The following is a 13,205-nucleotide window of genomic DNA, read 5'->3' as shown; positions in this document are numbered from 1 at the left end:
TGAGTGACAGGGCATATTTATTCCGCGTTCGGTGTGGAATTTTAAAACGAAACGCGTTGATCAAGAGTATTAGGAACCAAGAAGACACCTATTCCAACAGCATGTTAAACAAAAGACAGAGCACAGCATTCAGTGTGACAGGGTGCACCTTCCCTCGACAAACGATAAAAGGCAGATTCCTCTGCTTTCCTTGCTTTAAGGTCGCGGCCTGGGAAATGCTTCCTCGTATCTTCTGAAGGTCGCTTCTGCATTCTTACTCGAGGCAAATTCTCCGGCTCTCCAGTGTGCGCTAAAAGCAGGTCCGTTCGTTCATTTCCATTTTAACAGTCAGATCGCGAACACCAAGAGTTACAAACGTACACAAGCAGTGATGATGACATAAACAGCTGCAATTTAAGCCCAAGCAAAAGGCCTAGATGTTATTTGTCAAAAAAAAAAAATTGAGTAATTTCCCACAAGTCACAAAAATCTGTTACATCTGTATTTGTGCGTCGCTCTGGGTAAAAGCGGCTCTTAAATAGGCCTAAATTACTGTAAAGGAAAATCTATGTAAAAAAACGAAGCGTTCATTCATAACTAATGTAAGTGTCATATTGTCTCACTACAACAGGACTTAATTCTAGTTCATTTTAAGGTGCATGTTAAAGCTAATAAAAACATACATTCAAAAGGCATGACACAGAAAGTGACCACCATTGAAATAGGTTACAAATCGGCTCCTTTATCTTTAAAGAAAGGACTATTTCTCAACCATGTTTTTAAAAAGCGGGAGTCAGCGTTTAGTCATGAAAGGTGGGACCTTCGCAGCGTGAGATCTGCCGATGCGCACTTCTTGTTGTGTAAGGAGATGAAGGCACCGCCGCCTGCATTAACCGCAGCGCCAGGAGCGTAAGCCGCACCGGCGCCGCCGCATTCCGCATCCAAGCCCTCCGCCGATAACGATCGCAGACAGCAACCTGACACCGGCGGATTTACGCATCTTCTGAATATGGATGCTTGATGCATTATAGTGTAACCCTACCCCACTTCGGAACAACGGTGTATACGTTTTAAAAGCCTCGGGTCTGCATTGATCAAAGCTTTATATGGAAGAAACTGGGTTTTTCCAGCGAACACTTTTTATTAAAGAATTACAGCGTTTTACCCAAAATCATTCTCATCAGTTATCTTAATCTGTACATCTGTCTGGTCATATGGCATACGGCTATACACACTTCGCAGGTCATGCAATCCCTATTAATACACGATGAAGTTGCAGATATTTCCCAACATGAATTTCCACAGAAACTGCCATTTTACGTTCCTCCTCTTTTGCAGAAGTAAATTATCGATAATGATAGACGAGACACATTTTAGATCAGTGATATTGATGTGTTTTTACGCCATGGAAACGGGTGACTAGTTGAAGACACCAGTTTTCTCCAGCCTAGTGAATATTTACCTAAAAGTTTCCTTTCCGTAATCACCAGCACGAAGTTAAAAAAGACATCGATCCCACAATGCATTGCGGGGATCTGGTTTTCCTTGACCGTCCCACAAACTTTTCTTCTGTGATTTCATCTATCTGATGCCCATTGGACGGCGTTGATAACGTCACTTTAATGCTGTTTTTGGAGGAGAATCTGAAGAAAAACACAGCACTCGAAAACTGATCGTCATAGCATAGCCTAGCAGGACCCTAGTCATCCCATTTTGTTTTATTAGAGTGGCAGCATATTAATTAAACAGACGAGAGCCAGGGATATCTTCCAAACCAAACAGCTACTTTCCAATTCAGAGAGGATTCGCAGGCCCCAACAGCCAGTTCATCAGTTTAAAAACTCACAGCTAATTTTTATTATAACACTATTATATCCATCCAGTATAGAGTCACTGTGAGCCTGTGCCAAGGTGCATTGGGTGGAGTGCACCCAAAGGCCCCCATTGAATTATAGTCCTAACATGAGTGTTTACTGATAACCAAACGATAGCAGGGATCTAAAAATTCCAGCTGACTGCATACGACTTATTTTCACAGCATATAGGTAAGATGCACCTTGTTTAGAAAAGACTTCGGATTATTTAGCAAAGTAATGGCGATAAAAAAAAAAAAGAGAGACCGAAATGCAATCCGTAACAGTTCTGTTCTTACGGCGTAAGCGAGGAAGCTGATCTTCTTGACGGACAGTGGCAGGAAAATTCTAGAAATGGTGGCTATGTGTTGGAGATTAGTAAAAAAAAAAGGATGGGGGGAGGGGTTTGGGCTCAGGTAAAAATCTCATGGAGCCCCCCGTGTAGACAGGATCCGTTGAGGCGGTCCATGTCGTGCTTGTCCATGATCTGCAGCACATCGTCCAAGATGGAGGGTCCCAGGTCCAGGTGTAGAGAGAGCAGGGATCCGGCGTGCGTGAGGTACGGCTGCTCTTCCATCATGTCCTCCAGGCAAGACTCCTGGAGCAAGCAGCGGTCCTCACCGGGGAGCCCAGGAGGGCTGTCTGGAGATGGTTCGGTGAAGCGGTGGGTGACCATCGGCGGAGACGACAGCCTCCTGTCGTCCAGATGCAGCCGGGGGGGTTTAGGGGGCGGGGCCTGAGGCTGGGTGTGGGCGTGGTCAGCCTGGGATGGGATGTGGTCAGCGTTGGGGGTTGGCAGCGTAAGAGCCCGGGCAGCCTCCATGATGGGCAGAGAGAGGGCGTTCTTCAGCAGGGGCGAGCTCCTGCAGGACAGTGGATGGCCACAGATGCTGGCTGGGCGGCCGGGTGAGGCGGAACGTCCCTGAGTATCGGGGGCCCGCCTTCCGGGCAGCAGGTGGAACTTCCCTTGCAGGAAGGAGAGGTCGCCAAACACGTCGTCCTCGCCGCCGCTGCTGCCAATGTGGATGGTGTGCCGGAAATCCCCCAGCGGGGGGCTGATCATGTCTGACGACAGGATGTCGCGAAGCTTCTCCTTCTTCCCCTTACGACTACCTCGCTTCAGGTAGATGGGGGCCTTGCTGGACATGGCTGCCCACTTCCTGGGACCACAGGACTTTGAGGGATAATCCCGGAAAGGGAGATCCAGGAGGCTGTGGGAGGGGACCAGTCCCGACGTTCAGAGGGGGGGGGGCACCCTTCTAGTTTAGCCTGCAATCCAGGTCACCTTCTTCCCCTGCTGGATAACAGCCCAGAGGCTACGAATGCAGGCCAGGGGGCAGAAGAGCACACGGCTTTTTTGTTTTCCGGATGGAAATCGAGCCTTAGAGGAAAAAAATCCACAAAGCTCGATGCGGACGGGTTCCAAACTCCCGAGCCTCGGAGGACGTCTTCAAGGGAGTATCGATCTGAATAATCAGTGATGTCATCCACGGGGGGGGCATGCGGCGATGCAGTCAGCTGATAGCTCCGGCGGCGCCCCTCCCACTCATCTGCAATCCGCGCACCCTGACGAAAAACAAGAGTGGGAGAAATCAGAGCTCATTTCTGATCAGGCAAATCCCAGCAGTCCGCCGGATATAAGGAAAGCCAGGAATGCTTGTAGTCGGTGTTAAAAGAAGCAGTTTAATGTAACACAGGCCTGAAGTGAGTCAGGCGTTTTAGTCACGGCTTGCACTGAATTGTTAATGACCAGTCTGACCAGCAGGCCACTGTCCCCTCTCAGTTTCTCTCAGTTCTGGAGAAAAAAACACCAGTGAGACAGCACTTGCAGCCTTTTCTCTCAGCTTTTAAATGGCAGATTTCTTATCTCTCCTTAAAAACTGCATCCCCCCCCCCTCCAGTCTGCCAGAAACTATTATTCTACCATTTTCCTCACAGACAGAGTCACCATGACCCTGTCTGTGTGTGTATGTGTGACTTCATCATCTCTCCATAAATCACCAGGCAAAACAGCGTCACCCCGCACTGTGAACATACAAAAACACCGACAATACAACAGAGTGAAGATATATAGACATCCATGCACGTCTGAGACACTTCCAACACACGCAGGGTTAATTATAAATCAATCTGAGGAGTACGGTTCACCTTAAAATAAACGTAATAAAGAACATAAATCTCGCTGCTCGGGGTTATTCATACAGACCAGCCATTGCAGACTGAAAAAAAAAAACACCACACCTTTCTGTGTCTGGTGTATGGTTCACTGCGCACATGGTTTATTCATACATGAAGAAAATGAACAAAAATGCTTTAGGAAGCATAAATAGTGTTAATCAAGTAATGATGATGAAGGAGGAGATGAGGACGCCAGCACAAACAGGAGACTGAGATCGGAGGGCACTGGAAAAGGAGCCAGCCTGCATCACCATCCCGACCGTCCTGATGGAAATCCACGCTGCTTCCTGGGCTCCCAGTGGAATATCAGGATGGGGCGTAACTTAGAGGAAGAAGAGCCTCCCACTCGTGCATCCCGGGCTAAAGTTCCCAGAGTCGGCGGGAGCTTTGAGTCACAGGAAAGGAGCCTCCTTTGTCAGACTGTTCCTGCTACGCCCTCGTACCGAGCGCCAACACGAGAGACCGGAAACAAGCGATCAGAAGCAGCTCGCGGACCTCAAGCGCTTTCAAACTTCTCAAGGGCTGTTTTCAGATGCTGTATTATGTCTGCCAGCAAGAAAGAAGACAATGACAAAAACAGTTTTTATAGCTCGACAGATACAGCATTGTGCCAACAATACAGTGGTTGTAGGTTCAAATCCCATGAAATGCACAAAGATTGAAACCCTTCCCTCGACTGAGAGTCAGTTTGGATAAAAGCATGGGATAGATGGGGATAGTTCGCATCCAGAAAGTAAAAAATCCAGGCCAAGATTTTGATTTAACCAACCGGCAGAGTTCCCCCGTGACTGTGAATCTTTGTGCTCCAACTGGTTGGTTGAAACAAAATCTTGGTCTGGACATATTTTTTTTCTGAACCTGAACTATCCACCTCTGGATAAATGAATGTAAAAATCCATCCACTCAGATCCTTCCAATAACTGTTTATTCAATGGAGGGGTACAGTGACAATGATATTATAGTATGTGTGTGTAGTATTATAATAATAATAGGAGGCTAGGAGGCTGTGTCTGTCATCGAAAAGGTCGCCGGTTCAAATTCCAGAGTCGGCAGACTTAGTTCACCATCGGGCCCCTGAGTGAGGCCCTTGACCCCTATTTGTTCCAGGGACTGGCTGGCTCTGCTTTCTCAATCGTACGTTGTTTTCGATAAAAGCTTCTGACAAACAACGAAACGGTAACTGTAACGTTAATTATAATAATAATCGCAGAGCACTGTACATGTATGGGTCTTGACAAGTCCCTTTCATCTTACCAGGCACCCACAGCATTGAGCAACATGCAGCCTGTTCTCAGTGGTTACATTGTACCTCCGGGCTGTTTTTTCAAATGCTTTTTTGTCTCTCTTTCTCTTTCTCTCTTTTTTTTTTTTTCCACGGCCTACAGCTCGCGCTCATCCCCAAGTCGTGTTCAGGCAGGAGTTCTGACGGCCTGAGGGCAAAATGGCACACGTTCCACAGAGACAGGATTCCCACCCCGATTCCAGTGTCTAAAAATTGTCCTAAGCAGTTTCCATCGAGACGACTCGGATGTGAAAGCACAGTCCGCGGCCATCAGTCTTTGTCTAGTCCGTGCTAAAAACAATGCCGGATGCGTGGTCCAGGTAATGTGGCAAAAGAGAGTTTTCAGAAGCCTTTAGGTTACTTGATGTTGCAAATTACCTGAATAAAAATAATTACTCTCTCGAAAAGAACACAACAAAATTAGCCACACGAAGGGCGTAACTCCGGTGTGCCTCAAGGACCAGTACAAGGTCACCAATTTATTTGTAGGAATGTGGCGATATATTTAGTTACTAATGGTAGTTTTGAGCCGGCGGCTGTCTTAGACATCATGAAGCACCAGCAGGGGGTCCTAAGGGATGACAGGCGCCCGCCGTTGCTACATAGTGAATGACACACGCCTCCAGCGGAGCCAGCACCAAAGAACAGCCCGTTCCGACTCTCTCCCACTTGGACAGGAAGGCGTTAGGAACGCCACAGCCTGCTTGGCATGGGAAACGTGGGAAGGGCAGGAAACAGGATAGCACAACATACCAGGATCAGCAATGGTGGATGCTAAATCCTTGACCTGGAGGAACCTCACGCAAAGCAGGAGTCGATTACGCAACCTGCGACTGTGAGACCACATCTGAACTTAATTAAATAAAGTGAAAGGCTCGTTATATACACACACCCTACGTGTAATGCTTTGTTTTTATCTGGAGTGGGCGTGAATTTCTTCTAGTCCTCCAAACAGAGCATTTTATTCGGAATGATGACCCACTAAACCGGCAAACATAAACTGACACAAACCTACACAGAATTGGCGGACACCTAGAGGAAATGCGTGATTTGAATAATGCGTGTTTAAAATAACGAAACTAAAAGCTACGGCAAAATTACACAAAATACTTCCAACCAAACAATCATCAAGGCTACGTGAACGAGCAACAATGTTTCCAATGAGCGTCAATTCGCGAAATACAGGTATAACGAGTATTACATGGTTTCATATTAGCAGAGACGTGCCATTACAAGAGATATACAACTGATATGATCTGAAAGACGTGTTGCTGCATCGCAGCTCAACGCCATGTGCGTCTTCATTTGCAAGTGGGCAGGGGGGCGACAAAAGCGGGGCTGCTTACAGTTAATTGTCCCACGCTTGGGAGGGGTGTTCGTCTTTTACATAAGCCGAAGCACAGACTGTACCACTCTCAGAACGTTTTTTTTCCCGGACTAAAACGCGAATTTTCACAATGAACAGTGTTTTGGGTCTAAGAAGATCATTGTTTGAAGTACACATACTTTAGCCTGCAAGCGAGCACTTTTTGGACAATGCTCCTACTGTACCTATTGAAACTACACTGTCAAGCTCCGTTAAAGTGTAACACGGCGGTCTGTACTTCAGGCTGCCCCGCAATTCAAATGTGTTCTGGGAAATTCCTTCAGTGAATATGTATAAGATCTCAAAAGTATATAATACCAGCCATGCACGCTGTTACTATAATGGCATTTAAGTCGTGCGTAGAGATCTCAGCATTACTTATTATCCTACTGCTAATGTAATGCATTATTCAATAAGTTGCTGCAATAGAATTTAAAAGGGTCTACTTAACATTTCAACTCCGCAACATAAGCTGCAACATGTTCATATATATATATATAGGTTTTGCACCTATTTCCAACCAGTTCAAATATAGATAATTAAGACACGGTTAGGAAATAGCTTAACGTCACAGCGCAGTTCATTGGTAAGATGCATTTACTGTAATCGGCAAAGTGCAACTAACATTACTACGTTCGTGTTAGTTGTAACATCTAAAGCTCAGTGACATCAACTTCATTGACCAGAATCCAGAGCTGATAATGTAGTTGATATGAGGAAGATGCTTAAATGCGCGCCTATAATGATGTCAACTCGTTAAAACCGTATTATAAATTCCCTCGATCCCTTGCAACGTTCCTGCAGGTTAGAGTTCAACCGAAACACGAACATCTTAATAAATGCAAAATCATTATCATGTATTTTCTCACAATTATTAAAGGCGTGAATATACAAATATAGTACGATCTCGGTGATATTTTTATTCCAAATTATTTTCATTTCCAGGACATTGTTGCATTTTTTCTTACCTGGTAAAAATAACATCCTCAACAAAATCCTCAATATAAGATCCTGAAAGAATCAGGGATTACCGATAGATACGCCCCAAAACTGCCTGTTCAGGGGAAAATAATTCACCCCGTTCCGCATCCTCCACTCCCCTTCATTCAGTTACTGCAGTTAAGTTAGATACGGATGGATTTAAAATCAAAATCAAGGACCCGAATTTACCTCTGATCATTCAGGCGTCCGAAGCCGTACTTGCATCTTTACGCATTTGAAACGGGGATTAAAATGCTATTTTCTCATCTGGGAAGCTGGGGTAAAATATCCTTTTCAATGGACAGCCCGGCATGGACAACACGATCCGTACTGCCTAGGTGTCCCCGGCGTCTGCAGCACAGGAGTAGCCGTGGCTGGGCGCAGTGGGAACCGCTGCTTTTCCGGAGCCCGGACCCGTGTTGCGACAATCGTGCGATCCGGGCGCAGTCTCGCTCTCACCGTGTCTCACGTTGTAGGCAAATGCACGCACTTTAGTGGCGGCAGCCCGGAAATCACGGCACTGGATCGCGCCCCCCCCCCCAAACGCGCGTTACTTTTGAGATGTTGTGCAGAACGTCACGGCTGCCAGACACGTTTCGACCTTTCGCCTGCACTTCCAAGGAATGCCCGCACCCTGCAATTACGAAACGACAGGTATTTATCAGCAATGGATGGGTGGAAGGATGCAAGTCCTACCAACATTCCAAAATCGTTTCCAGTCTTAATAAATGCCTTATTTTTTGTCGGGGATTACAAAACCCCCCGAAATGTAGGCAGCACAACAGTCCCACATGATTTGCGGCAGAAATAGTAAGACGCATCCGCTAAGATGGGCTTGTCATCACACCACGCATATTTACCGATACAGGATCGAATTCATCTGCAGCCTTTGCATTGACGTTCAGTTTTAGCTATAATCCGTCTGCTACATGTGCACGAAAACAAATACGATGCTTTACTGCATGCAGACAAGGTTAACAAAAACATTTCACATTTGTGCAGTGGTTGATTTGCTGGGCTCGGATCAGGAAAGTGTTAAATTCAGATGTAGTAAATCTGCTATATCGGGATATAGAAGCCGCGGCAAACTAGTATTTCTTACTAGAGACTCCCGCTGTTTTGACCGGCCTATTTAAGAAATGGATGAAGTTATGTAAGCTCTTAAAATAAAGTTCCACTTCCTTTCTCTGTTTCTCACATACACAGACAGGAGCATGAGCACAATAGTCGCCCACAAAACATCCTGTGTATTCCAGCAACGAGTCCTTTCCCAATTAACAACTAAAGCAAACTGTCAAGATAGCATTTGGTTAGTAAACTGGAGATCAATCGAACTATAGACCTAACAGGACCTTTGAAACTCCCTTAAATCGCAAATGAGACCTGCTGAGATTTCACCGGTGATTAGTTTAGGGAAATTACGTGTGATCATTGTGGAAATAACAATGGGCGTCTTGATTCGAAACTGGCTCGCAGAAAGTAAATTATAATCCAATCACCAGACGGAACTTTTTCTCTGCATGTTTTTCTGAACCACATTTGTGTTCAAAGTTTGGCGCCATAAATGTCATAACAGAAATATTGGAAATTATTTTGAAATCGGTTTTGCAATATTATAATATAACGCCATTAGCCACATCGCCTCATAATTTATGTATAATACTGAGATTTTTAACCATCTGCTAGCAACATATTTAGAATTACAGCGCTGAAATTAGACAGGACATATCTGATGACACGTAACGAATGTCTTCGGGGGGCAACGTCACTTGGGTTACGTTCCTTTTAGAATCAGTCCCTAGCATACGTTTATACTTTCACCAATGCGTAATGCATGCCAATTCGCCATAAGTAAATACAGTTTCTTAATACTCATTCGAGGGAAGAAGGGTAATCCTGTTCCAGAAAATATTAAGAAAACTAACAACCGATAGCCACATGCAAGCGATCGATGCGGGCAGCATCCAGAGCGAGGCGCCTTCTGTCAGGACGAGACACTTTCGCGAAAGTGTGAGTGTGAAACGAAGCTGACGGTGGAATTACACAGCCTGAGCTGCCTAATGCTTCCCACAGAGCTGTGGCCCCGTCATCTCTCTCCCTTAATGGCATCCTGCCACCCCTTCATATCTCAACCTGTTTGTTGAGTTACTGCGTCCAGGACACTCTCGTGTTTGCTCTGTGGCCGAACCAACAAGAGGTAAGATAAAACACAATTAATTCCAAACCCTATTCTAAACAGTGGCATTTTCTAAAGGAAATACATTTACCGAAGTCAGCAGTAACTCATTAACTTTATTAGCGAACCGGTTTCAACGTCCTCGTCAATATATTATTCTCTATATTGGAGAAGCTGAGGGAAATGAACTTGCAAGAAATCATGCAATCTAAACAAATATGTAACCAGAACAGATTCTTTGGCAAGATTCAATAAACTTGGATGAAAATATCTTGGGGAATAAATAAATGGGAAATTTACATAAACAAGATCTAGCATGTGGCTCCAGAAGTTGGGCTGTTGTGCCCAGGACTAGAAGGTTGCTGGTTCAAATCCCAGGATTAGCAGAGTGATTGCAGGGTTGTGACTGTTTGTCTCTGCGTCTTCAAAACTGGATAAAAGTATCTAAATAAAATGTAAAACTGTAAGTTAGGGCCGAACTCAAAATTCAAGGTACCAGGGCAGCACGGGCATCGCCGCCATTAAATCTGAGGGGGACGTGACCCCCTCACATTTCATAGTTATTCATTTGGAGCCCCCCCATATTTAACATAAAATATTAGTTTTATGCCAGTGTGTCCCCCCCCCCACATTCAAAATGCTTCTGACACCCAGGCAGGAAAACAGACCAGACACTTACCGAAATATCTGCCTTTTCTTGTACGTTTCTTTTCCATCTCCTGTTGTTGATCCTTGCAGGTTACGAAAAGCACAAACACATGCAGCCGTGGAAGACAAATTAAGAGACCACTGTATATTTTTAAACAAATCGGCATTTTTTTAAATACTGTTTTAATCGTGGTTCTGCTGGCAGGAGGCTACGTTGGACAGCAGGTCGCTTCCGGCTCAAAATTTCTAAGACAAAATTTCTGCACACAAGAATAAGGTGAAGCAGGAGACACTGGCAGTGACCAAAGACCTGGCAGGTAGAGGGCAGGAGTGTCTTTCTATTGCCAGAGATGACAGTTAAATTATCTGACAGTTTCTCATTGTAGGATGACATCGACTGACCTTCGAGAGGAATGGGAAGCATTAAGTGCAAGTGTGAAGTGCACAAATAGGACAGTTCGTATCAGGCTCCTAGAAGCAGGACTGAAGACCCATAAGGCAAAGAAGAAGCCCTTCATCAGCGAGTAAAAGAGCCACCAGACTGCAGTTTGCAAAAATATATATATTATTCACAGACACACATCAATAAATTGTGAAATGAGTGAAACAAAAAATTGTGGTTTGGTCTCTTGATTTTTTCCCCCCGGCTGTATATCAGGAATGGCCAAAGAATGCCACAAGGCCAGCGAGATCGAATCTTGGCTCAGCCTCAACTTAAACAGGAATCTACCAGCACAGGCAAATTAGGCAGCTGCCTAGGACCCAATCAACACATGGGAGCCCAGAGCAATGAAGAAAAAAAATTTCATATATAATTTATAAATAAAAATGATCACACAATTAAAAATAAAAAATAAAAATAAAACCATATACGTGAAGTTAAAATATTTATGTGCAGGCAGGCGCATGGCCAGCCCTAACTAATGCCAGAACAGGCAGTTGCTGAGGGCACCCGAATGACCTGCATTGCAGAGGAAGTGAAATGATCATCGGTTTTCTTGGTAGTTGGGCTTCCAAAGTAACGCTTGGAAGGTTGAGCCAGCTCTGTGTACCAGGCTCTTCAGTTCCTCTGAGGGCTGTAGCACGAGCGCACAACCGTAACAATTTGAGAGACACCAGAATGGAGATGGAGCTGCAAGTGGTTTAAACACCCAACAGGCACGGGCTGTCGGCCTGAGTACATGTTACTATGTAAAAAGCATGACCTTGGTCTACACCAGTGGTCACCAACCCTGCTCCTGGAGATCTACCACCCTGCAGAGCTTATGTGCCGCCCTAATGTAACACACCTGATACAGATAATCAGGCCCTTCAGCAGATCTCCAGCAGAAGGAGTTGGTGACCACTGGCCTACATGAATAGCCTCCTTTTCCAGAATCTCATCCAGGGCGATTCGTGGGATCGGCTCCAGGCTAAGAGGTTATGGAAGCTGGATGGAGGTGTTCCAACGCCTGCGTGAATCACACTGAGCAGGAAAAGCTCTGCATTGTGGGGGGCCACAGCGTCCGGCCGGGACGCCAAGGTTCTAGCTTTGTACGTTTTCCTGATTGCGTCTTCCGCCCTGCTCTAAATAAACGGCAGATGTTATGGCCTCTTTAATGATCTGAAGCCCAGGGCTGTTGCAAACAGAGTATAAAAGCGGCACGCAACTAAACGCCAAGAATAAATTTCGCTACATGCATAACAGAGGGGCGGGAAAAAAAAAAAATAAATAAATAACATCCCAGCGTTTACCAGATGGCCAGTGATAGCAGGACTGCTTCAGCCTTATAATGTTGCATCAGACATACGCATATGCTTGACCTGGTCCTTGAAATATACCCACATGACTCTTCACAAATGTTTATATAGCTGTTCTGGTTCTGGTGGGACCACCCACTGTAGCCTGAGGGTGTCGCTGACGGAAGTGGTCACCAGACTTCATACATTTCACCAGCAGTCCCAGGGGCACGGTCCCGTGGATCCCCGTTGGTCACAGATGACTGCCGAGCCTTGTGCTCTCCTGTTACCGGTCCCCTGGGAGGTTTCCCAGTCCTTTTACTGGCTATTCGCGCACGCCGATCCAGACTCCCTCTCCGTATCTGACGGACATTGTCGCCAGAAGGAAACGATGGACGCAGATGGCAACACAAGGCGACTTTTTCACATGCACCACCCCACATATGGCCAGCAGCAGGCAGTGGCCAAAGTTCTCTCGTCCAAACGGGAGGCCTGGACAGGATGAGGAACCGTAACCCAAAGAACACGTCTCCTTGAAAGCTGGCTGGCTCTTCCTCCATCCTTAATGATTGCACATCTACTGAAAACTTATGCCTATTAAAAAAAAAATAAAATAAAAAAAAATTCTCTAACGGGAAATTTCACGGCTTCCTTCCTCGTGATTATTTTCTTTTTCCTCAGTTTGAGTTTTAGAAACCCCTGTTGTCCCGCTGTAACCCTTCGCAATCTAATCTTTAGCAGAACTGGAACTCTCTCCCTTGGATTCTGTAGTCATGTGACCGAGTTCAAAGCCACTTCCACCCACAGTCACAATCATCCGGGCTGACTTGGAATTCTGAAACGTCGCCTCAAAGGCGTGACTATCCTCCGGAATAAGCCGCGGCCACGGCCGCTCTCGAGTAACCGGAAAACCGACAAGCGTCGTCATGATTTACGAGACACTCGCGTGTTTACCATTCTTCCACCGAAGGCTCTGCCCTCTAAAGCGCACTGCAGAATTCGGGAAATGCGAATTGTTAGATA

The 13,205-nt window shown here is 45.7% G+C and overlaps 1 protein-coding gene and 1 long non-coding RNA gene across 2 annotated transcripts; one reads left to right on the top strand and one right to left on the bottom strand.

The window, feature by feature from the left end:
- Window positions 1-1,100: 1,100 nt before the first annotated feature.
- Window positions 1,101-8,327, bottom strand: LOC125727636 (cdc42 effector protein 2-like). The gene is made up of 2 exons (XM_049004489.1): window positions 7,829-8,327; window positions 1,101-3,398 (listed from the first exon to the last, which is right to left on the bottom strand). Exon 2 carries the CDS (start codon window positions 2,977-2,979, stop codon window positions 2,245-2,247), a length of 735 nt encoding a protein of 244 aa, XP_048860446.1. The 5' UTR covers window positions 2,980-3,398; window positions 7,829-8,327; the 3' UTR covers window positions 1,101-2,244.
- An 86-nt stretch (window positions 8,328-8,413) lies between these two features.
- LOC125727637 (uncharacterized) lies at window positions 8,414-11,071 on the top strand. Its single transcript, XR_007388809.1, has 3 exons — window positions 8,414-9,836; window positions 10,669-10,780; window positions 10,850-11,071. It is a non-coding gene; the product is annotated as an uncharacterized LOC125727637 (long non-coding RNA).
- The last annotated feature ends 2,134 nt before the right edge of the window (window positions 11,072-13,205 follow it).

This window comes from Brienomyrus brachyistius, unplaced genomic scaffold, assembly GCF_023856365.1.
Source record: "Brienomyrus brachyistius isolate T26 unplaced genomic scaffold, BBRACH_0.4 scaffold105, whole genome shotgun sequence".
NCBI classification, from domain to species: domain Eukaryota; kingdom Metazoa; phylum Chordata; class Actinopteri; order Osteoglossiformes; family Mormyridae; genus Brienomyrus; species Brienomyrus brachyistius.
The sequence above is the reverse complement of the archived record's forward strand: the minus strand, read 5'-3'. Positions and strand labels throughout refer to the sequence as shown.

Bases quoted from the DNA above. Each gene is read 5' to 3' on its own strand.
- LOC125727636 (XM_049004489.1), bottom strand. From the start codon at position 2,979: ATGTCCAGCAAGGCCCCCATCTACCTGAAGCGAGGTAGTCGTAAGGGG.